The 26,779-nt window shown below is 40.7% G+C and overlaps 1 protein-coding gene across 1 annotated transcript in view; it reads left to right on the top strand.

Moving 5' to 3' along the window:
- Positions 1–2,490: 2,490 nt before the first annotated feature.
- sorcs3b (sortilin related VPS10 domain containing receptor 3b) overlaps positions 2,491–26,779 on the top strand; it is a 144,640-nt gene continuing 120,351 nt past the window's right edge. The window contains exon 1 of the mRNA XM_057848541.1: positions 2,491–3,141. Coding sequence (XP_057704524.1) covers positions 2,710–3,141 — 432 coding nt within the window. The 5' untranslated portion in view covers positions 2,491–2,709. The remainder of the gene's footprint in view (positions 3,142–26,779) is intronic.

Genomic DNA, 26,779 nt, shown 5'->3' with positions numbered 1-26,779 from the left:
AGATACCATATGCGTTGCCCAGAGTGCCGTTAGCATAGGCGGAGTTTGACTTTTGGGGCGGGGGGGCACAACAAAACGCAGTGCCAGCAATAAAATTAATTTACAAGAATATTTATATTAATAAGTTGACAATGAGCGCTATTTGTTTCCTATCATTATTGGGGGGAATTCTAAATCAGGCTGCTATACTTTTCACCAAGATCGTCAACCACTGAATATGGTACGCCCGCCGGTGTCGTGCCAATGTAGTTACTACAGTCAAAAATTGTATCCCCTGGGGGAGCCATATGGAGGTAGATTTGTGTCTTTATAATTCAATCAAAAAAAGTTGCTTCAATTAAAAAAAAAAAAAAAAAAAAGTTGCTTCAATCAAAATATATATTTTCAATCAAAGTCGTTTCAATCAAAAAAAAAAAAAAAATGTGATTGAGCGCAAAAATAAGTGTTAAAGTTAAAAAAAATGCATGTGAAAGCTATTGTTCTTTGTATTTTTGGGGGGGATTGAACAAACTTTTTTGATTGAAGTAATGTTGATTTGTGTTTGGGCCACATTTTGGCTAGGACGTCTTTGTCTTTATTATTCAATCAAAAAATAAGCCGCTTCAAAAATATACATATATTTTCAAAATGAAAAATCACTTCAAAAAAAAAAAAAAAAAAAAAAAGAAAGAAAAAAATTCAATCATAGAAAACGTTTCTCAATGCGAACAAATACTTGAGTTTGAAAATTTTGCATTTGAACACTTAATTTTTCATTGAAAAAGTTTTATTTGATTGAAGCAATCCTTTTTGTGTTTGGATCATATTATGGGTAGGACAGTTGTGTCTAAATCATTCAGTCCCTAAAAAAGTTGATTCAATCCAAAAAAAACCAAAAAAAATTCAATCAAAGATCATTTGAAAAATAAAATTGCCCCTCACCCTATTTTTTTTTGCAAAGCAAATGACCGTCTAACTTTTTGCAATGGGGGCCAGATTTGGTGTGATTAAAATATGGGGGGGCCGACCTTGGCTAACGTCCTTTACTTAGAACAATACTGTATATTTAAGCAAATTTTAGCAAGTCATTCTGTGTTTCACATTTGCTTTATTATTTTTTTTAATTATTAAATTTCAACAAACTCGCAACTAGCCTTTGTGGTGTTCTCTTTCGATTCTCGGGCTCCTGCGAAATACTGCTGCTGTGAAATTAAACTATCTTCAGGTTGCTTTAATTTCTCACTACGTATCTTCCCAGTAATCTTGTCATACATGTTAGCCTGTCTTGTTTGGTAATATCGCCTCACATTGAACTGTTTAAAAACAGCGACTTTTTGCAAATGAGGCAGACACAGTTGTTGCGTATTTTAGTGAAGAAATAGTCAAATTTCTACCTATCCTTGAAGCGTCGGCCATCGCAGTTAACTTTCTTTTTTGTGTTGATTGTCGCCATTTTAGAAAATTGGGAGTAGAGGGTCATGCGGGGTAATGTTGCTTAGAGTGCTGTTGCCTTTTAGTGGATAAATGAGGAGCAGCATTTGTGTGTAAGCTACTTCATATGCTAGTAGCAGTACTGCTGAACAATTTATTAAAGTCCAGATGTTATTGATTTTATGACAGAGGCTGGGGGCCGGATGAAATTTGATCAGGGGCCGCATTTGGCCCCCGGGCCGGACTTTGGACATGGCTGGTCTAAGGTCTAGTCATATGATCTATTCGAAAAATGATTTTGACCCATTATAAAAATATATCTTTTTGTTCATTTCATTCATTTTTGTTGCAGTTTTATTGCTTACAATATATATATATATATATATATAGGAAAGTCAATTTCATGCAATGACACTTTTCGGCCACCAGGGCCCCTCCTTAAAATCTGCTTATGGCCGTTAGTACTACATCCAGTTTTCTTTGGGTGGGCAGAGCGTGTCCGTGGGTGGGCACTGCCCACCCCTGCCCACCCCGGTAACGTAACTGCTACCAACCGTCGTAGTTCAAATAGATTGGACATCCATCAGAGTCAATGGCAGACAATGTGTCAACAAAAAGAATACCGATTCAAAAAGGAATGTAGAACACATACTGTATTTTAAAAAGAATAGTTGGATTGTTTTGCACCGTGGCACCAGCAGTCACGCAGATGACAGATTATTGTAGGAATTCAAAGCTCTCGTTTCTAGGGACCTTGACAAGGCCTGGGGCTTACCGTATTTCCAGTTTATTAAATTTAAATAAAAAGTAGATGGGTCTTACCAGGAATGCGATGCGGAAGCACGCACGCAGTTTTGCGCTCAGAGCCATAACAGTGCCATGTAGGAGTTTTGCAACCAATCAGATTCACTGGAGTGAGTTGGAAGTTTTTTTGACAGCCTCAAATGATCCTGTCAACACAATGAAAACGGAACCATTTCAAAAGTGATTTCATGTGTTTTTAGCCTCAGCCTCCTACCCATCCCTTTCCCTTCCCTTCTCGCACCCAGGCGAGCATGCAGTGATGCAGCACTGAGGCTTCCCGCAGGCGCTCACTCTCACTCCATCAGCGCGCCCGTTTGACGCGCAGCAGCGCCTCCCCAAACGCTCCGTCACTTTGACCAAGTCCTGGATTACACCGAGCGGTTCCCTCTCACCCCCACCCCTGCCGAATGGCTCCTTTTTTCCTTTTACGCGCAGATGCGACCGTGAATATTTGACAAGTTGCGGCTGACTCCCCGGGAGGAAGAATCCTGCACAATGGGACTGAGGTCGTGTGGTACTTTGTCTTTTTTGTTTGCCCTGCTCCTGCACGCCTTCCACACCAAGTTTGAGGTTCAAGCGGGAATAAGTTCTGCAGCGGGGGGGAGGTTTTACCAGCTGGAGTCCTCGAATGTCTCGTTCCAAGTTTTGGACGATAACTCCGAGCAAAAGTGGGGTGAAAAAACACGATTCGATGCACTGAAAACCGAACGAAACAGGGGAAACGTATTTTCGGAGACGAAACATGTTCGTAAAAGGAGCGTCCAAGTTGGTTCCAGCTACAGAACTGAATACCGACGCGCGAACGAGGAAGTCAAAGGTTCCTACCCGAGGCAAAGTGATCCGCACCTGGACACATCCACCTTTGCTCTGTCGGGAGATTCTGCACACAACCAGGCGATGGTACACTGGTCCGGACATAACAGCAGTGTGAGTTTCTCATTTACACTGGTTTGACTGCTGTGCTTATTAATTTTCTGTTTAAATTTAATATTTAAACTTTATTTTTACCATGCTGGACTTTTACGCGCGGGTTTCTGTGCGTAAAAGCACCATTACTTCAAAACACTGCCGGGTTTTTTTGTACAATACAATCTTGAATGGAGCAACAAGTGTTTTTTGTTGTTGTTTTTTTTTTACAAGATTCACTATTTCATGCATGCACTCACCAATCGGTGATTACTGTGTGCGCAATGCGTTGATGTGCGTAAGGGCAATTGGTCTTGCCTCTAAATGACCGTGAAATCGTTTTTTGAAAATGTCCACATAACCCCGATGGTAAATTTATTACTCAAGAGTTATGGGATGGCAGGTGTTTGGGAGGCAATCATACTCTATCAATTATACATGGCAACAATCAAGCAGCATCTCTCACTGTAAGTCCAATCAAGATGAGAAAGTTTGACCTTTGGGGGCTGAATTAATCTTACTCTACACGTGAGTTCCACTTTAGTTGATAGCATACCTCCTTGTTTGTCTTAAAATTGAATATCTTCATGGAAATGTGTGCTAACCCTACACAAAGATATACAAACAGCACTTGTGCAAATGAAAAGGAGCACCTCAATTTTTTTTCCTTCACGTAATCGCCAAAGCTCACTGGGCACAATTGTGCATGGCAGCGACATTAATCAGGGGCCACATCTGAATATATTGGTGTCCTAGAAATGACAAAAATAGCATTGCATTATCCCCAAAATGCAAATATTACCTCCCAGGATTGAGATATTATTTTAACCCATCCTTGTGGTATTCAGTTTTTAGGTTGATGTCCTTTTGATATATCCTGTTGATACATTATTTCCTGTCAATAAATCCTGAAATGCACTTGATATGATCTGATTTGTGAGCAAGGCGATGAAATATGTCGCTGCCATGAGACGTCTTGAGCAAAGATGGCCTTTTTGTACTGTGGGACACTGTTCACTGGATCATCACTGATGGGCTTGTCACTCTCTCCGCACATAATTTTAGATTTATACACTCGGAACCCTTCCCGCAGTCCCAAAAGTGCTCCCGAGGCTGCAGTGAGAAAATTGATGGCATTTTATGACTAGATGTTGGAGCTCGGGCTACATCAGATGTAAATGACTGATAATATATCCAATCTAAAGGGGGGCATTTGAAGGAAAATGACTTCATTGCGGTGGTCGGTGTTCTCGTTTGGAGGGACTTTGACTTAGATGTGAGCAAAGATGTGATAGCTCACGGCAGGGGGGCTGACAATCTAGTGGAGAAAGAGATTCAGATTTGATACCAATCAGTGTACAAATCACAATTTCCAGTACTGTTTGGTTCTCAGGATTGTCTGAAACATGAAAGTACTCTGACTTTAATTGCATTGATTCCAGCTTGATTGGGCGAATTGATCATCAACTCTCTTGAGACTTCATGCTTTAACTGCTTGTATGTTGTCTCAAATAGAGGCCCATAGCTGTCCCTTAATGTACACTCCACACTAATTGACTCTATTGGGTCAATTATTGGACTCTGGGGTAACTCTTTGGACCTTCAGAAACATTTTCTAGTTTAATGTGCAAGATGCACAAGCAGTATAAGTAGTCTTATTTACACTCTGGACACAAGGCTGTAAAATGGAACTGCGATTATTCTGGAAAACACATTATCCAAGACCCAAATCCTTATCCAAATAAGTTGTTCCATAGCTTAATTTTTTCACACAATGATAAAATTCTTTCATCCAATTTCTAGCGCTGTGTTCATTACACCCACAACTCACCAAGCAACACAAACCCGATGAAACTGTAAGCCAGTCAGATATCATCAGCAATTTCTGCAAATACTTTTCTTGATTAAAAACTAGTTTGGCTATGATTCAAAATTTGATTTCTTTCATCTATCTATCTGTCTAAAGTGTAAAGTTTGGTGAGTCTCGCCACACATTTGCTGAAACACACCAGTGCGGACATTGCAAAAAGCTCCAAATATCCACACTATGACCATTACTCTCGTCCATTTTGTGTCTTCAGCTGGATTTATACTCGTGCGGCCATCATGAGAATGTTGCGACAATGCTGCTCACAGTTTTCCTTAACACTTAAGTGTAAAACTACATGCTCTGTTTTGAAAATGTGCTATGACTCTAGATCAGGGTTTATGCGGGTCATTAAAAAGCATTAAAGTCATTAAATGGATTTTGTCAAAATTCAGCCCTTAAAAAGCATTAAATAGTATTAATCAAATATCAGAAGCATTAAAAATGATGTAGAGTTGACAGTTAAAGAACCTTTTTTTAAACATAATTTTGTAGAGTGGTCAATCATTTTAAAATGATACCGGATAATATCGACAGTTTTTCATGATCAGTTTTGTTCAAGGGCTGGTCACAGTTTAGCACAGTATTTATTAGCAGTGCAACGGTTTGTGGTTCAAAGCCGAACCGTACGGTTATCCCTGTACGTTTCAATACGCCTTTATGAACCATGCCTTTTCGGTTTTGCAATTAATTTATTCCGAACGCTTGTGGAATTAATTGGTCGAGCTCTGTGTAACTGTGTGTGACGTGAAGCACAGCTGGAGAAATTCCCGCCCCGCAAGTAAATGTCCGATCGCTGTCAAGCACCTGTGTAATAGAAGCCGAGTAACGCCCTCTCTCGCTTACGAGCGAGTGAAAGTGAAGCAAAAAAGACAACAAAACCGAATTTTGAGGAAGCACCGGCTTCTTTCAAATCTGCGGTGTGGCAACATTTCGGTTTCCCCGTGGACTACAATGCGGAGGGAGAGAAAATATTGAAAAAAAAAATTAAAACAATTTGCAAGCATTGCTCAGTGCTTGTTCCCTATGCTAATGGCAACACTTATAACATGACTTCGGCACCTCAGCCGGCATCACCCACAGATATCACTTTCTCCGAGTAGGACAACCCCGAAGATGACACCAGTGAAAACACACGGCAGGCTTCGTTAATTTATTTGCAAAGCTTGACCCGTGTTAAATTGTTCCCTCGCGGACATATTAGAGGTTAGATTTTGTGCCCGAACCCGAACCCGACCGGGTCCACAATTTAAGCATTCACGTTCGGGTCAGGTCGGGTCGGGCCGCCATGCCGGACTAATAAATTATTTAAAAAAAAAAAAAAAAAAAAAAAAAAAAAAATGGAGAGCATGCTCTCTGTATTGCGCTTTTGCTTGTGCGTGTGCACGAACGCCGTGGCGCCGGCCGCTTTTTCTTCTTGTCCTCCCGCTGCACGGCCGAGGCGCCGCCCTCTCCTGTTCCCTCTCCTTGTCAAAGAGGCGCGTCCATGTGAGAACAATATCCCACACACTCAGAAATATGTTTAACAAACTTTCCCAGCTTTATTTCGTTGTGTGAATGCTTTGATAATTCTCCAAAAAATATGTAGATTATTTAAACATTAAGAAAACTTGCGTTTTTTTCTGCCAACTCGAAGAAATGAAAATAAATTGCTGCTGCTGCGTTTTTTCCGCGTCACTCAAAAAAAAAAAAAAAAAAATAAATTTAAAAAATGGAGAGCAGGCTCTCTGTATTGCGCTTTTGCTTGTGCGTGTGCACGAACGCCGTGGCGCCGGCCGCTTTTTCTTCTTGTCCTCCCGCTGTAGTTTGCGCACGGCCGAGGCGCCGCCCTCTCTTGTTCCCTCTCCTTGTCAGAGAGGCGCGTCCATGTGAGAACAATGTCCCACACACTCAGAAATATGTTTAACAAACTTTCCCAGCGTTATTTCGTTGTGTGAATGCTTTGATAATTCTCAAAAAAATATGTAGATTATTTAAACATTAAGAAAACTTGCGTTTTTTTCTGCCAACTCGAAGAAATGAAAATAAATTGCTGCTGCTGCGTTTTTTCCGCGTCACTCAAAAAAAAAAAATAAATAAAAAATAAAATCGGGTTTTTCGGGCTCGGGCCTGCAAATCTAGTTAAGTGATCGAGCTCGGGCCGGGTCGGGCCTCAATACCAGCGGGCCGTGTCGGGTCGGGCTGGATTTTTTAGGCCCGAACTAGGCTCTAGGACATATCTCTCCAACAACGTAATCCCCGACATTTATGAAATGGCACGCAAAGCCATTGAAGATGATTTCGCTAAAGTACATAGTTTCGCCCTGACCACTGATAGTTGGACGTCCCGTGCGACAGAGTGCTACTACCTAACTGTGACGGTCCACTATAACATTTCGGCAACGAGACAACGTGCGTTAGAGAAAAGTCAGAGACACGGAGAGGGAAGAGTGTTTGTTGTGACGCTGTAGCAAACGCGATGCTAGGCTAGGTGGCTCCAATATTTCCTGACTGTAGCAGACAGCCTACAATCTACACCTAGATATCTCATGCATATAGAACTACATGCGAAATGACAGACTCGGTAGTGTTAGTAAACAGCCGCCATTTTAGAGCAGTAAACTTCTCAGAAAGGCTCTTTTGTAATGAACCTTCCTGGCGAACCTAAGTAACTTTTTATCTAAAATACTCCTAAATCGGCAAAATCTTGACTTGAGTCTATCTTTAAAGGATGAAACAGTTTTAAAATGTTCACATGTCGAAAGTAGACAGAAGGGAACAAATGCAAAAACGGGAGCAATTTTATGAACTTTAACGGTTGATTCACAACATTAAATGACCTCCAAACATAGCAAAGGTTACTATGTTTTTGTTTTTGTTTTTGTTTTTTTCTTTTTGAAAAAAAAGAAAGAAAAAAAACATGATAAAACTGTTCAGACAACCAGGGCACTTAGACTTCCATTCTCTGTGTCAAACAGCTAAACAGGACAGGTAAAAAATTTTTTTTTTTTTAAAAACATGAAAGATAACACATAACATAACAGATAACAGTTACTTTGCCAAGTAATTTTTTCACTACTGTGTGTGTATTTCAGTAGTCAGTCACTACTCTAGCCAAAGAGCTAAGAGGCATTTTACCAGTTGAAAATGTTTACATTTTAAGTGTTTATTTCATTTTCTTAAAAGCAAAATAAAGGCAGTTTAAAAAAAAAAAAAAAATGCAAAACGCAAACCGAAACCGAACCAAAACCATGATCCCAAAACCAAGGTTCAAACCGAACCGTGGGCTAACTGAACCGTTGCACCCCTAGTATTTATGCTTATTGACACTTATATGTGTCCAAATGAAGATGTTTGGGATTTTTTAAGCGAGCATACATTTGCATTCATGGTGCAAAAATTAAATTAACAATAAATGATTGAAAAATAACAAAATATAAATTCATTGCGTACCTCATTCACTTTACTGAAGCTGTGTGCCTTTGTTGTTAATTTGAGCCAGCACTGTATGAGCCATTTGTGATATGGCTGTGCCTGATTGGCACTTTTCACTTGCACTTGCACATGATGGTGCAATTTAGGCAGTTTTTCCATAACTGCAGTTGAAGATGCTCCCTTATTTTTCACAGAATATTTATTGGAAAACCTCAAAGTTCTTACATTTATCATTATTAAAGTACCCAATGGGTTATTGCAACACAATTAGCCATAGTATGTTAAGTCCACGACCGCTTATATCAGTATGACATTTTTGGAGCTGGACAATATCGGGATATCAGTTATCTGTTAAAAAGTCATTATCGGACAACTCTACTTACAATTTGTATGTGTGAAACTATTTGCATTTGGGCATGGGCATTAAATGTCGTTTGTTTGAAGTGGCATTAAAAAGCATTAAATGAGATTTGCTGCTACCTGTAGAAACCCTGTTGATGTCAGACGTCGAGAGACAACATTTGCAATAAATATTGTCTGCCGTCGAGCTCCACTGTCCTTCTGCCTATTTTTCTTTTCATGGAAATGTAGCTTTTCCTCATCATGACTTTCCAACTTCATTGGCACTCATACTCTCTCAAACATATAGCCACGGAAATATCACACCAGGACATGACATTTGTGCATTTTTATTGCGTTTAGAGTCGACATTTGCCGATTACAGGTTTCAAGGTATACCGTGGTATGAAAACGTCAAGGTTTCAAAACCGTAAAAATTTTTCGTTATACAGTCCTTAAGATATTGGCTATTTTTTATGTCTCAAAAATGCATGGAGAAATCCCTCCCTTGCAGCTGTAAGGCTCAACCATCTCCCACCAGTTGTTGCTCAGTGTCAGTGAGTCAGCTGTGCTACAGTACGGCTGAAGGAGGTTAAACCCGTGAACTTTATCCCCCATCGAAGAAAACAAAATCGAAATCGCTGGTATGGGAATTTTCACTCAAAATCTCTTGATACCTGGCCCCATTCATTCTTTCCTTTACACAGATCAGTCTTCCTGTTCCCTTTGCAGAAAAACAGCCCCAAATATGATGTTTCCACCCCCATGCGTCACAGTGGGTATGGTGTTCTTCGGATGCAATTCAGTATTCTTTCTCCTCCAAACACGAGAACCTGTATTTCTACCAAAAAGTTGTATTTTGGTTTCATCTGACCATAACACATTCTCCCAGTCCTCTTCTGGATCATCCAAATGCTCTGTAGTGAACCGCAGATGGGCCTGGACGTGGACTTTCTTCAGCAGGGGGACACGTCTGGCAGTGCAGGATTTGAGGCCCTGGCGGTGCATTGTGTTACTGATAGTAGCCTTTGTTACTGTGGTCCCAGCTCTCTTTAGGTCATTCACTAGGTCCCCCCGTGTGGTTCTGGGATTTTTGCTCACCATTCTTGTTATCATTTTGACACCACGGGGTCAGATCTTGCATGGAGCCCCAGATCGAGGGAGATCATCAGTGGTCTTGTATGTCTTCCATTTTCTAATACCGTATTTTTCGGACTACAAGTCGCACCTGAGTATAAGTCGCACCAGCCATAAAATGCCCAACAAAGAGAAAAAAAACATATATAAGTCGCACTGGAGTATAAGTCGCATTTTTGGGGGAAATTTCCATCCATCCATTATCTTCCGCTTATTCCGGGGTCGGGTCGCGGGGGCAGCAGCTTCAGCAGGGAAACCCAGACTTCCCTCTCCCCAGCCACTTCAGCCAGCTCCTCCGGCGGGATTCCAAGGCGTTCCCAGGCCAGCCGAGCAACATAGTCTCTCCAGCGTGTCCTGGGTCGATCCCGGGGCCTCCCGCCGGTGGGACATGCCCGGAACACCTCTCCAGGGAGGCGTCCAGGAGGCATTCGAACCAGATGCCCGAGCCACCTCAACTGGCTCCTCTCAACGCGGAGGAGTAGCGGCTCGACACCAAGCCCCTCCCGGATGACCGAGCTTCTCACCCTATCTCTAAGGGAGAGCCCGGACACCCTGCGGAGGAAACTCATTTTGGCCACTTGTATCCGGGATCTTGTTCTTTCGGTCACGACCCACAGCTCGTGACCATAGGTGAGGGTAGGAACGTAGATCGACCGGTAAATCGAGAGCTTCGCCTTTTGGCTCAGCTCCTTCTTCACCACAACGGACCGGTGCAGAGTCCGCATCACTGCAGACGCTGCACCGATCCGCCTGTCAATCTCCCGCTCCCTCCTACCCTCACTCGTGAACAAGACCCCAAGATACTTGAACTCCTCCACTTGGGGCAGGATCTCCTCCCCGACCCGGAGAGGGCATGCCACCCTTTTCCGGCTGAGGACCATGGTCTTGGATTTGGAGGTGCTGATCTTCATCCCAACCGCTTCACACTCGGCTGCGAACCGCCCCAATGAGAGTTGGAGGTCACGGCTTGATGAAGCCAACAGCACCACATCATCTGCAAAAAGCAGAGATGAAATGCTGAGGCCACCAAACCGGACACCCTCAACGCTTCGGCTGCGCCTAGAAATTCTGTCCATAAAAATTATGAACAGAATCGGTGACAAAGGGCAGCCTTGGCGGAGTCCAATCCTCACTGGGAACGAATTCGACTTACTGCCGGCAATGCGGACCAGACTCTGACACCGGTCGCACAGGGACCGAACAGCCCTTACCAAGGGGCTCGGTACCCCGTACTCCCGGAGCACCCTCCACAGGACTCCCCTAGGCACACGGTCGGACGCCTTCTCCAAATCCACAAAACACATGTAGACTGGTTGGGCGAACTCCCATGCACCCTCAAGGACCCTGCCGAGGGTGAAGAGCTGGTCCACTGTTCCACGGCCGGGACGAAAACCACACTGCTCCTCCTGAATCTGAGATTCGACTTCCCGACGGACCCTCCTCTCCAGCACCCCTGAATAGACTTTACCGGGGAGGCTGAGGAGTGTGATCCCTCTATAATTGGAACACACCCTCCGGTCCCCCTTTTTGAAAAGAGGGACCACCACCCCGGTCTGCCAATCCAGAGGCACTGTCCCCGATGTCCACGCGATGTTGTAGAGGCGTGTCAGCCATGACAGCCCTACAACATCCAGAGCCTTTAGGAACTCCGGGCGGATCTCATCTACCCCCCGGGGCCTTGCCACCGAGGAGCTTACCAACTGCCTCAGTGACTTCAACCCCAGAGATCGAAGAGCCCACCTCAGAGTCCCCAGACCCTGCTTCCTCAAAGGAAGGCGTGTCGGTGGAATTGACACTGACTCACCGACGTCCTGAGTCGAGGTCAGCAATACACCATCTTCACTATACACAGTGTTAATGGTGCACTGCTTCCCTCTCCTCAGACGCCGGATGGTGGACCAGAATTTCCTCGAAGCCGTCCGGAAGTCGTTTTCCATGGCCTCGCCGAACTCCTCCCATGTCCGAGTTTTTGCCTCAGCGACCGCCGAAGCCGCAGTCCGCTTGGCCAGCCGGTACCTGTCAGCTGCCTCCGGAGTCCCACAGGCCAAAAAGGCCCGATAGGCCTCCTTCTTCATCTTGACGGCATCCCTTACCACTGGTGTCCACCAGCGGGTTCGGGGATTGCCGCCCCGACAGGCACCAACCCATTTTTGGGGGAAATTTACTTAATAAAATCCAACACATAGAACAGATATATCATCTTGAAAGGCAGTTTAAAATAAAAATACAATAGAGAACAACATGCTGAATAAATGTACAGTGTACAGTGCATGAACAACGAAATGAGAATATACTGTCCTTATCAGGACGCTACGGCTCGGTCCCGGCTATACAGCGAACTCCCAAATGACGATGCTGGACGTCCGTATAATGTGCTGAATCAATTTGGTGCTTGATACCAAACAGGTTCCCATCAACGTAAAGAAATGATAATTAGGTGCTCTTAGAGCAATGACATTAAACGGTTAGCATGCGTTCGCTAGCATTAGCAAATCGTTCAAACAACCACACAACTGGCTCTAAGTGTCCGATCGCGAGTGGAAAACACACAACAACAACAGAAAAGATGATACACACAGGCTTTGCCTCTGTAGAGATATTTTCAAAGCATAAACAATGAACGTAGGTTCGCAGCCGTGTCTCTCTCTCGCTAACTCACCCACTCACTCACACCTACGTAGCTGTCCGTCTTCTTCTGGCATGTGAGTGCTCTTTTTCACGTAAACAAGTGCGAGTGCGCCCCCACGTGGGCGTGAAAGCGCCACAAACTAAAAGCATGCATTTCAATATAAAAAAAGTCAATAATACAATTGAACACACATTGCAAAAGGCTGAACGCGAACGTGGCCATAGCTATTGAGTTGTTCAGATAACTATAGCATAAAGAACATGCTAAAAAGTTTACCAAACCATCAGTGTCACTCCAAAACACCACAATAACATGTGAAATGATAACATAATGTGTTCATAATTTCACACATAAGTCGCTCCTGAGTATAAGTCGCACCCCCAGCCAAAATATGAAAAAAAACGCAACTTATAGTCCGAAAAATACGGTAATTGCTCCCACAGTTGATTTCTTTACACCAAGCGTTTTACCTTTTGCAGATTTAGTCTTCCCAGCCTGGTGCAGGTCTACAATTTTGTCTCTGGTGTCCTTCAACAGCTCTTTGGTCTTGTCTATAGTGGAGCTTGGAACGTGACAGACTGATTTTGTGGACAGGTGTCTTTTATACCGATAATGAGTTACAACAGGTGCCATTAATACAGGTAACGAGTGGAGCCTTGTTAGACCTCGTTAAAAGAAGTTAGACCTCTTTGACAGCCAGAAATCTTGCTTGTTTGTAGGTGACCAAATACTTATTTTCCACTCTAATTTGGAAATCAATTCTTTAAAAATCAAACAATGTGATTTTCTGTTTTTTTTTTCCACATTCTTTCTCTCATGGTTGAGATTTACCCATGTTGACGATTACAGGCCTCTCTAATCTTTTCGAGTAGGAGAACTTGCACAGTTGGTGGTTGACTAAATACTTATTTGCCCCACTGTAGGCCATGTTTGCGGAGGGTAGCCGCTGAGGAGGCAATACCTCCAATATGATTTCGCATTTATACAAAATTAAAGATTAGTTAACACCGTCATGAACGTTTCCCTCAGCTACGAGAGTTAACTCCAGCGTGTTTAGTGTGTCTAGCTATGGTAAAAAATGTTTTTGTTCCCCCTCTGGCAACTGTCTACATCCAGAAAGAGAGTGTGTAAACCCTAACCCTAACCCTAACCCTACCCTCAGAATATCATACCGCCACATGCCTAGTTTAGAGGATTTAGAGGAACTCAGAACCTCAAGACTTGAGCCATTTGTGCTAACCACCTGCAACACCGTGCTGCCCCAGAAGAAAATATCAAATCCATCAATTTTTGTTGAAACACCTGGAAACCTTTTCCCTCCATGCTCATTTAGGCAACAAAATACTTTGACCATCTGCTCCCAGCTGCCAAGTAGTGAAAGTCACTGTGCCTCTATTTGATGGAAAGTGAAATTCACAAAGAGTCCACTTTGGGTCCTGGGTCAGGGAGGTCACCTATTGTATAGTATTATGTTCTTATCAAGCTGACATTCAGTTAATTCTTTGCCATTCGGGAATAGAGAAACAAATTTTTTCTGATGGAAAAAAAAATATATACAGTATATCACGCCAAAAAATGGATCGTTGTTTGAAATGAGAATAAATGCAAAAGAAAATGGACGAGCGCTTTCAGATGAAAGTAATGAACAATCATTTCCATTCAGGTCTTCTTCAGTTAAGCAACTATGCAAATTTACATTGCATACATACTATATATCTTTACATGTGTTGAAGAAACATGTTCGTAGTTGTAGTCTTGAGGACAGATTAAATTCAATGTAATCACACAAATTAATATGTATCACAAATTGATAAATCAGGGCCAACCCTCCTGTGTGTATGCCAACAACATGGTCTGGAGATATAAATCCCCATGTGAGCTCATGTGTGCCATTAATGTGTCACGAAAAAAAAAAGGCGCACTTGGCTGCAGATGTCTTGCTGCTTGAATCAATATTTCAATCTTCCGCCTCGCGTCAGTGTTCAGGAGCTGTGATATGACCAAGTGGATTATTTATTTTTTTATTTTTAAACACATCAGCACATGTGGCACTCGGGGGACCTCGTCGACCCTCCTCATCACGCACCCCCTGTCACTCTCTCACACCAGCTGAGAGTTGAGTAATCAACATGTTATTGGCATGTGAGTAAATTGCCGGTCCTGATGGGACGTGGCCAGTGAAAGACAGCTGAACAAAGTGGGAACGCCGTGATGCAGATGAGCACCGAGCCTTAGTGAAAGCCCTGCCCTCTCCCTCGCTTCTGTTGCTGCAATTATAGTTTTACGTTGCCCTAAAGAACGTCCACATATCTTTGAGACAGGGGGTCTTTATTTGCCGTGTGCAACAAAATGTCTCGTTTTGTCCAAAGGTGACGCGAGTCAAAGCAATCTGTCAGCTCTGTCATCTCTTTCCTCGCCTCTGCCTGCAGTTCAGATGAGACTTTTCAGATGGCGGCGACGCAGGCATACATAATCAGAGCGAGGCCGTTATTTGTTGCTTGTAATCACATTCTTATGAATAGACAATAAAAGAAGGGGAGAAATGGCAAGGCACTGGAGGACACCTGTGTTTAAATCCGCTTCATTAGACAGACGGCAGATTCCATTTAACATGCCAGGTCTGCTTGCATGGAGACTCTTTGATCCGGAAAATCAAATGGAAGGCGCTCCCAATTCGCACAGGCGTTTGTCCAGAGTTTTGGGTGGGTTACATGGATGATGAAAAGTTCATTAAATGTCCCATTGTTTAGCCATGGCTGGTTTATTCATTTTACTGGACGTCAACAATATTTTTGCTTGAAATGAAGCCAAATATTTCACTACTTTTACATGGTCTTGCCTTGAAACTGAAATGGATTTTGAATAGTTTATTATAAATCCGCGGGGAAATCTTTTAATATTTAACATTTCCCTACTGTGGCATCTGTATTGGAAAATTGCACTTATGATTGTCATCATTACGGTGATATCACCCATCCAGACCATCGCAGCTGAGCTATTTCAATTCTTATTTGACAGCAGACACATTCTGAGGAGTAGTCTTTTTTTCTTTTTTTTTTAATTTAAGTACAGTGGGGAGAACAAGTATTTGATACACTGCCAATGGGTTTTCCCATTGACTGTGTATCAAATACTTGTTCTCCCCACTGTATATGCTTTGTTTTTGTTTTTTTTGTAATTAGTACGGTACTACAAAAATGTGACACCCTTTATGTTGGAACCAAATTGTGAAATTTATTTGCAGTCTGGAAAGAAAGTTTATACATTTTTATTATGATACTTCTCTACAGCATGTGCAGTTAAAAACAGTCTTGGTTCACAGGTAATGTTTGGTGTTTTACAATTAAACAATATTTAGTCTTATTCATCTGGATAACTTAGTTCATTACATAATATTAGTAATCTTGAAACATAATGTTGCTACCGTCAAGGAACCAGTGTAATTTTTTTACTACCGTTTCGTGACCCTGACATGTCCATGACCCAACAGTTGAGAATCACCGGTCTATAGTATCCCCATTATGTATGACAAATTTATGACATTTATGACATGTGTTAATCTTCTAATTGGGCTTTTGTGCACTTAGGTATTGGAACAAAAAAATAAAATCTAAAAAGAAGGTGTTGGGAAATAGCATATTGTTTTCTACAATCAAGCATTTTAATTTGGGATGTTGCCCCGATGCGACCACGTGATCAGAAATCAGGCCTGAACGAGTCATTTACAGAGGGTTGGAATTGGGTAAAAAAAAAATTGGCTTATTATCATGTATTCATTTATTTTTATTTTTAACTCAATGAATACCATTGACAACACTAGACTTCCATTTAGACATGTGCCGATAACCGGTTTCAAGGTATACCATAGTATGAAAATGTAAAGGTTTCAAAACCACAAAAATTTTCCATCATACCGTTCCTAGGGTATTACCTATTTTGTATGTCCCGAAAATGCATGGAGAAATCCCTCGCTTGCAGCTGTAAGGCTCAACCCTCCTCCACCAGTTGTTGCTCAGTGTCAGTGAGTCAGCTGTGCTACAGGATGGCTGGAGGAGGTGAAACTCCTGAACTTTTTCCCCCATCGAAGAATACGAAATCGCTGATACGGGAATACTTCGGCTACGGAAAAGTTACAGACGGCTGCGGCTTAGCGGACGGCCAACGGACATGTAAAACATGTTTGCGGAGGGTGGCCACCGAGAAGGCAATACCTCCAAAATGATTTTGCATTTATACAAAATAGGAGGTTCGTAAACACTGTCATAAACGTTTCCCACCAGGTACAAGAGTTAACTCCAGCGTGTTTAGTATGTCTAGCGGTGGTAAAACGTGTTGTTTTTTTTCTCTCTGGCAATTGTCTCTATTAAGAAAAAGAGTGTGTGTATAATGTAAATGTCATACACACGTGCTTTTTATGGAAAATAATTCAGTTATTTTTGTTCTGATTGTAATATTGTTGAGCTATGGGTTTAGGCTAAACTAAAGGATTGCATTTTTTAAAATTTTATTTAGAATATTTTGTTATATTTTTCAATTTAACTTAACATTATACTTATGTTCCAATTTGCTAATATGTTTTGAAAAAAATAAAATAAAAATCCTGTTCAGTGGATTTTTTCTTTTTTTTTTTTAAATCCAAGACATCTCAAAGTAACACATTTTAGAGCTGTAATTGCAATACCGTGATACCGTGAAACCATGATATTTTGGCTTAAGGTTATCATATCGTCAGAATACCATAACGGCACATGCCTACTTCCAATCCAGTTTGCCTGGGCGGGGACAGCGATCAAAGGAATCAAATTGAATTGGACGTCTATCATCAATGGCAGTGAAACATGGTCACTTAACGCCACCCTTCTCAGTTGAAATGGATTTGATGTCTATAACAGTCAATGGTAGTGAATGAGTTAAAGGGCTACAAGCAACAAAATAATCTTGAAGTATAGGCATATTGCAAAAAATGACAAAAAGAACATTAAAGTGCGTATGGCTCCAAAAAGCATGTTTATTTCATATTTCACATGTTTTATGGTCTGGAATGAAATGGACCGCTTGGATGTGTGTGGAAGTGATCGTTTTATATATTCAATTTTTGATCCTGTGCCATGGAAATCAGTAACTTCCGGCTCCAGTCTCGGGTTTAAGATGAACGCGAATGTGACGTCAGCCGGGTCAGCATCTCACAGTACAGCATTGCTGTATAGCATGCAAATGGACTGCGGATTCAGCTGATTTCGCGGAATAATTCGTTTGTTGTTCGCATCACGCCAGCCAAACGGCTGCAGGCTTTTGTAGATGCACCAGCGAGAGGCGTGTAAGCCTTTTTGGATTTCAGAAAGTTCAAGTTCACCCCAAGATCGGCTAATACAAGTGTGCGACAACTGTGGGACCATTGGACTTACAAGGAAGTGAGTAAACATCGTGTTTTGTGCTATGTCCAATACTGTGACATGTTTTAATATGGAGGTGGCTTGCATTTTGTGGCTAGCAATGCTCCTTGTCCACCGAGAATGCCACTCGGCCGACCACCGGCAGCTTGTCGCACAACCCCCCCCAACAGGAGAGCGCTATACTCGGCTTACTGCCCTCTTCGTGTGCCCGGTGTTCTGTCAAATTTTAAACCCCATCAGAAATTGCATCTTTGTGATAAAAATGGCCGCGAATACAGCAATTATAAAGTAAACACTAAAAACTTTTTTAAATAAAGGACAATTTACTTACACTTGATCATGGACGGACATGTAGAAAAGTTCTCCTTAGACACATCCTGCCCTGTTAGCTGCACAACAACTGCACGCCACTCTCTGTTTACGTCTTCGCCGTGTAGTAAAGTATTATTTTACGAAATATTCGTGTCCTCCGACATCGGCCGGTTTGTCCAGCTGTTTCCCCAGCTCTCCTGCCCGTAGCAGGGGAATGAGTCCGACGAGCTCTAACTTGCTTGCCACCAGGCGGGTTGCGGATCGGCGAAGACAATCGACAACCCCGCCGCTGTGTGATATGAGCCTGGGTAGTTTTGTGTGATTTTTCGCTTTGAAAGCCGAGAAATACTTTGAAACATCACTCGGTTCGGGTTAGCATGTCGGCTAGCTGTCACGGTTTGTTTACCCTCTCTGAAGTCGGGGCAGGGAAATAATAAAAGCCAGAACAACTCCGGTGGCATAAAATATAGTTTGGGAGGTGCAAGAAGTGGACAGTTTTGACCATTATGGAGTAATTTTGCCATGTTGTACTGAATAAATGTGTTTTTAATATTTCATATTCCAATTAGCACAAGAGTGTTATTTGTCATGACCATACCTTTTATTTAGCAATTGGCGAAAAATATTTTGATAAAAATATCCTGTAAAAATATTGGAGAAACAATTATATTTTGCAGCTCTCTTCGTCGCATTTTCGTCGTGTTGAATAATTCCCCCCTCAATGGGATGAATTCTAAATTGATGAAACCGTGACCCTGCCGATGTCTTCCTCCTGTTGGGGACGCTAGTGCCCTGTAATGGTAGGCGTGGCTAAACGGCAAATTAAAAGACTAATTTCTCGTCATTTGCGCTTTGCCAAATTGTTGTGTATAGTCGAATAGTCTCAAAATATGATTCTAATTCACACAATAATGCTATTTAAGACGTTTTTTATCCTGTCGTAGGCACTTTAAATACAGTGCATTTTAGGCAAGAAATCCTAACCAAAATTCTCAATTCATCATATTCGATGTCCAAAATTATTTTTTATTTATGTAAAACTAAATATTTTGATGTAATTTGTTTGCAACCATATTTTCTGCAGCACAACTGACTTTCAAAAAATCAAATTGCGGATATCCACTTTGCATCATTGAAACTACTAATAACCCTCTTACATGTCTATAATCTATAATGTTGGGATAGCTTTGTTCTTACAGTATTAATGTGGAGGCGGGGAGTGGAATTTGTACATTTCCGAGGTATTGGCAGATCCTCAAAATCAGGTGACTTGGACTAGGCCTCACATGCAAAAATTGTGATCAGCACATCCCTAATTTGAATGTCTTATGGACTTACAGTTGTATAGTGCTGTTCTACCTTTAAAGGACTCAAGGAGATATGACACTGTTTCCTAATTTGCCCGCTGTGGGGATCTGTATCTTGATTGTAGGACACATCGACATGGTCAGTAGGGAGAGGGAATTGAACCCACAATCTTTTGTTGTTGTGTTGGCAGACAACTGCTCTACCACTGAGCTGTGCCACCCCACTTCATATTGGTGTGTACTAGTGCTGCAACAATTAATCGATTAACTTAAATAATTCTATTAGAAAAAAAGCTTTGAATCAAATTTTTGCTGATTCGAAGATTCGTTTAGTTAGAGTGACCTTGTGATTGTTTGTTTTAAAAATGTTGCATTTAGTTTTATTATTTGGGTGGATACACTGTCCTCTAGTGGCAACAGTGAATATGCCATAACTCGTCTAACATGGCTGAATCCAGCTGCTCCCTGTTGGACCAACATAAGGTATGTTTTTGTTTGAGCTATTATGTTTGTCTGTGCATTCGTTATCTAGTTCCGAAGTATATTTTGCAGTTTTTTTTTTTTTGTGATAAAATGTGGTTGAACGATTTGTGAAGAGATTTGTATTAAAAAAAATAAATAAAAAAAAAAAAAAAAGAGAGAAGCATTTTTAGCATTTAAGCTCGGGGACTTTTGCTATGAAAGTTAGCCAATTGCACTGTTGTAATTAGATCTTTTTTCTTTTTTTTTTTAAATATCATTTGAGGCTAAGCTCGTGCATTTTAATTTATTTTTTAATGCATTTATTGCAATGCAATTCTGCATTTAACACTCAGGAATTTTATTGGCATTTAATGCTCTTTTGAAAGTGTAATCTTAGCAAGCCAAAATAATTATTATTGCAAGCATAAACACTTGTTTGTTTGTTTGTTTTACATCTCCTAAAATTTATCCTGCAACGCATTAGATTTTTGTAATCTGATTACTTGATTATTTGAACTAATTGATAAATTAATCGATTACCTAAATAATGGATACCTGCAGCCTAATGTGTACCACATAAAGTGTCGGCTTTGTGTATATTCTTGTTCAGAGACCCTTTGTTTCGGGTCAGGAAGTGATTAATTGATTGTTAATATGTGGAATTGATTATTCATTTATGCAAATGAGGCAAAATGGAGTTCACTACCTGGCTTCAACTTCCTCCCTCATGTAGCGGTGGAATCATAATTAAAAATGAATATTTGCACTTTAATGTGTCTAATCCCAGAGAGGTATATTTGACTTCTGGACGATTCTCACTGATTGTGTCACTGAAGGTCACCCACAAGTCCTCACAAGTCAAGTCTGCCATTAAAAAATAATTATTGTTATAAAGCTCCATTAAAGCGCAGCGTGCAGTGATACTTCCCCACAGGTTTGTCATCACAGGTGACACCGCTGACATTACACGTGGCCATTTGGCACATTATCTTCACAGCTATTGATTGCAGTCGGCCTCACTTCCTAAGCATCCAGAATAAGTTTGCTCACTAATATAAATGAAAAGAAGGTGCACATGCAGTAACTCTTATGTGTGTTCCCTTTATTGACTGCGATATCAACACAATGGTGCGTTGAGATAACTTGAACTTGTTCCGTGACCATACTCCTATAACACAAAACACTCAAATATTTTTTCCCAATTGAAATGAACTCACACATCTGAGATAAATGGCAATACCATGTCTTTATATATGTGAAAATTGACCTAATAAAATGTTAAGAATTAAACAATTTCTACTATTTTATTTTACTTCAATTCAATGGAAATTGTACTGCTCATGTTATATTTTTTTGTTTGACAGTAAACTGTGACTAGGAATGGCAAAAAAAATGTTTAAAAACTACTTTAAAAAGTGTTCAAGATCTCAACTCCATTGTGTTGATATCGCAGTTAATAAAGGGAACACAAATAAGAGTTACTGCATGTGCACCTTCTTACGTGTGTGGTGTATCAATATCTGACAAACTGTTGGTTGTTGTGAAATTAGTTTTTTTTTAAAAATCAGCCAATTGGCATCTCCTGCTCCAATGTCCAAAACATGTATGCCAGGTGAATTGTATCATAAGGCACCAGTTATTTCTCCCAATCATTTTCCGAAAAAAAGGGACTTCTGAAAAAATGGCGGATGGTATTATTTGTTCCCCTCTATGTCAAGTGCAAATTCAACTCCAAAATCAAGGCAGGCAACCACTGTATCCAGGTTTTTTTATTCCACAAGTCTTCCTGATCCATTAGGTGGTTCCTTTGGGTGTCAAGGCTGTTCATTAATCCAGCTGCCCTCTAGCCTCTGGGGGGGGGCGCTGTCCACCGATGTGATTGTAAACTGCTGATGGAAACTACATCCCCTAGTTAGAGACACGCTGCAGGTGACTGCGGCCAAGAAGAAGCCACTGGGGTGGCCTGATTTTAGCTTTTGCCGAGACAAATGGCTGCATTTACCTTGATGACTTTGGCTTCAGGTTTACAGTGACCCTGCCTTGACCCCTCTTGCGCCCCTCTAGAAATTATTCAAAGAAATATCCATTTATTATGCTCCTCAAAGCACATGCACGCGGTCCCTTTTTTCATGAATCATTCGTGCTTAGGGAATGTGTGCGTGCAACGCACCAGCATCGTCTCCACGCAGACTGTAGTTTTACCCCAAAGTGCATATTAAGGTCTACCTTCAATTTGATGTTCACTGCTTGATTTGCTTCCGCCTCTGCGCGCACACACATACTCACAACTTGCACGCTTATGCTTCAATTAATTAATCAAAGCCACAAAGCGGGCACAGAACCCTATTTGACAAGTTTGCATGTGATTAATTAGTTTAATAACGATTGCAGGGTGGCCGGCAGTAGCTCTGATTAGGTTGTGAAAACAAATTTATGCATTATTTTGATTGGGAAACTTGTGAGTTTGAAAGTCACATCAGGAGATGACTTCATTAACGCTTGATGAATGCCACACTGCCTTGCTGAATTTACACTTCATTGCCCAATTTGGTTTTAATTTTTATATCTGATTTTTTTACAGTCTGTGTCAGTGCACTATAAGTGACGTACACAGTATATAACACTGAAACCCTGGGATATATTCCAGTCCAACCTGCAAAGGGTCAAAGTCTTTTTAAAGGGATCAACAGATAGAAAGAATTGTAGCTCCTGAAAGATAAACATTATCACGAGTTAAAATAATTTAAATGTTGAAACCCCTCTTGATATTTCTGTTTTTATACAATTTGTAAAATTAGTTTAAATAGTAGGTCGGCATTGTTGCTGACGTCGCAGGGCGGTGACGTCACATGGTTACGCTGCAATGCTTCCAGAGTAAGACTCTAGCGACATAAACACGTCATGTGTTCAACGCTTTCAATTTCAACCCGAGAGCAGGGGTCAAAGTGGACCAGAACGGTCAGGAACGCAGTTCCTGTATAAGATTCAGGGCAGGAACGCAGTTCCGGTATAAGATTCAGGGCCGGAATGCTGTTCCGGTACATAGTGCTTTGATTAAAAAAATATGACGGCTACTGTCAAAACGTTATGTAAAGTTTTTTTTTTTTTTTTTTTTTTTAATGCTAAGCTGCCACACATGCATTTGATCTCCAAGAAGAAAACAATCTACCAACATCAGATTTACATAGACAAGTGTTAACAACAAGCATAATAAAGTGCTTGTGTAGCGTAATCCGTTTCCACCAATATTTATTATTTATTTTATTCCACGGACGGCATGGAGGTTTCCCTAGCTGCTGCAGTTATCCGAGTCTGACGATGATGAGTCACGTCAATGCGCGAATGCACGCGGCAATTGGCTGACATACTGATATGTGATCACCAGAAATACTGTAGTTTGCTCTGATTGGTTCGAATGTGCTTGTTTTCTGAAACAGCAACAATAAACCAAAAAATGGGCAATGCAACAGAAAATGGATCAAATATTTAAGAGCAAGGACAGAGTTAAGGTGGCTTATTTATCATATTTAGTTTTATTTGCTCTGATGGCGAGGTTCAGAACGTCTTAGCTGTCAATGTGCACTTTGGACTTATATTTGTTCATTCATGTTAGGCTACTTATTAATTTCTTTATGATTTAAAAAAGTCAGTGTTTGCGCGATCTTCAAAATATATTCCATTTCACTCTGAATAATATAAGTCATTTGTATTTTTCTGAATGTATGTTACTTATATCTTTATTATTAAAAAAAAAAAAAAAAAAATAGAAAGAAAGCAAAGTAAATGTTTACATTGACTTCAATTTTAATATGCATCATATGTTCTTAAGTAGTTGAAATTGAGATTTGGCATTTAGTATGTGAGGAAATGAGGGGAAATAAAAATTAGTAGATGGAGGTTGGGGTTATTGCTGTTTTTGTTAACTTTTATTTTGAAAATAATTGAAAAAAAATACAATTTTGAATGAAAATCAGTTTTTGTATGTGTTATAGAAATAACTGCCAAAACAGTTTTCTTTGCATTTCAGTAGTTTTAGGAGGCTTTACCCCACTCCAAAATAAATAAATAAATAAACAAAATTTCTGGCTCCGTGGCGACCTTCACGTCGGGGAGTTCCTGCAAGAAATTCAAGCCACTTTCACCCCTGCCCGAGAGGAACAATAATGAGCATGACAGCACTGTCGATATTTCAGAAAACGAGCAGCAAAAGCAAAATGAACCGGAAAGACGGGAAGAGACGAGATCAGAGTAGGAAAAAAAAAAAACGGTGTTCTGCAAAAATGTGCTGCAGTGGCGAAATGTCCTACAGGAGGAGAATTTGACACCCAAAATACTACCGTGCGCTTTCAGCTTATTTTGTTTAAATGCATACAGACAGAACATACTAAAGAGGCCTCAAGAAAATACTTAAATGCAGTAATATCAAATAAGGGTGGTTTAAATATGCTATGTGGCTAATGTGGTCAACAGATCAACAATCTGCTTTAAAGCAACCACAAGAAAACACAATGCTTTAAAGTATTAGATGGAAACACATGCAAAAAGTATTCTGAGGCAATGAAAAGTTAATAAAAGCCTCAATAAAAACACAAATAGTCAGTACTCGCCGCTTTTAACTGATGAGCGCATGTGTTGGACGTCCCGCCGCATAGAAGGAATTGCAGTAACCCGGTACTGTTCGTCGAGTGACAGTGACAATCTACATCATCACCCCAAGCGTCTATTGCGCATTTAATACATGGAGCCCTCCGTAGGTCAAAACATGTACTAAACTTTATAGATTTTTAAATCAATGGAAATATTTTATGTGTTTCTTATAACATATTTTAGTAAAAGAGAACAATTGTGGCTTATTAGAGCCTACAAGTCTTTAACTCCGAGGTTCCCTTGAAATGGTTGATTTGAGCAGACACAAGTGAGTATAAAATAATAATCATTAGTGCTGTCAAATTCATCGCGTTAATGGGCGGTAATTAATTTTTTTTGACTAATCACGTTAGAATATTTGATGCGTTTAACGCATGCGCGGAATGACCCGCTCATGCAATGCCTCAAACAGATTACAATGACGCCGTTTTTTGCACATTGAGAGCTAAGAGGCAGAGAAAGGCGAGTGGACACAGGCGTTCATTGGACCGCGCCGTTTATTGGCATGAGCTTCGGAAACTCCTTCACGACAAACATAAGTATCATCTAGTGAAAGCACAACAAAAATAATATTCCTATCTCTCAAAAAAAAATAATGTTCACAAAAAGAAAAACGCTTCAATCGTTTAGCTCAACAAATACACTGGATGGCAATATTTAGTCACAATATAAAAAAAACAATCTGTCTCGTACGTTGGGAAGCCAGCACTCAAATGACCGTGAAGTACAATGGAAACAGGGAACTACGGCGTCAGTCGAGGGACAAAACCTCATTGGCTTGATTTCGAAGTAATTTAAAACTCGCCATTGACACCTCAGGTGTATTTCAATCACTACCTTACAAAGTTAAAGACACTGTGGAAGAATGGCTGGGAGCCCATGTGACGTCACCACTCGGCTAAGTCAACAATGGTGAGCTACTAGTTTATTTTTTGATTGAAAATTTTACAAATTTTATTAAAACAAAAACATTAACAGGGTTTTTTTGTTTTGTTTTGGTGCTGTCAAATTCATCGCGTTAACGGGCGGTAATTAATTATTTTAATTAATCATGTTAAAATATTTGACGCATTTAACGCATGCATGGAATGACTTGTTATTGCGTTGCCTCAAACAGTTTACAATAATGCCGTTTTAGCACATTGAGAGAGAAAAGGCAGAGAAATGCGAGCGGACACAGGCTTTCATTGGACCGTGCCTTTTATTGGCTTAAGCTTTGGCAACTCTTTCACAACAATTATAAGTATTGTGGCGAACGACGTGGGGAAGAATGGCAGGAGACGATCTTTTTCTTAACACGCTTAATTCAACACAACGCAGAACATACTGTGTACCATTTGCGGCCACCACTGACATTCATGGTTGCCCAACTTCCCATCATACATTTGGGCGGAACAGTTCAGTCACTACAGTATGATTTAGTGAAAGCACAACAAAAATAATATTTCATCTCTCACAGGAGACAATCTTTTACTTAACACGCTTAATTGAACAAAACGCAGAACATACTGTATACGATTTGCAGCCGCCACTGACAGTCATGGTTGCCCAACGTCCCATCATGCATTTGGGCGGAACAGTTAAGTCTCTACAGTATCATTTAGTAAAAGCACAACAAAAATAATATTGCTATCGCTCAAAAAAAAATTGTTCACAAAATGAAAAGCTCTCAATGCAAAGAGAACTGGCATTCCCAATAAAAATACCTATGCAAAATACACATAAAACTTACTCAGACTTTGCCTTGGCTAGATCTCTAATTAATTTAAAACTCGCTATTGACACCTTGTGGTGTATTTCAATCACTACCTTACATAGTTAAAGACACTGTGGAAGAAAGAAGTAGAAGACGTGTGACGTCCCGCTCGGCGACGTCAATAATGGCGAGCTATTAGTTTATTTTTTGATTGAAAATTTTACAAATTTTATTCAAACGAAAACATATTAAGAGGGGTTTTAATATAAAATTACTAAAACGTGAACTCAAATTTATCTTTTAAGAACTAGAAGTCTTTCTATCCGTTGATCCCTTTAACAGAAAGAATGTTAACAATGTTAATGCCATCTTGTGGATTTATTGTTATAATAAACAAATACAGTACTTATGTACAGTATGTTGAATGTATATATTCGTCTTGTGTCTTATCCTTCC

This window comes from Corythoichthys intestinalis, chromosome 10, assembly GCF_030265065.1.
Source record: "Corythoichthys intestinalis isolate RoL2023-P3 chromosome 10, ASM3026506v1, whole genome shotgun sequence".
Taxonomy (NCBI): Eukaryota; Metazoa; Chordata; class Actinopteri; order Syngnathiformes; family Syngnathidae; genus Corythoichthys; species Corythoichthys intestinalis.
Note: the sequence above shows the minus strand (reverse complement) of the source record. Positions and strands in the feature narration are given on the sequence as shown.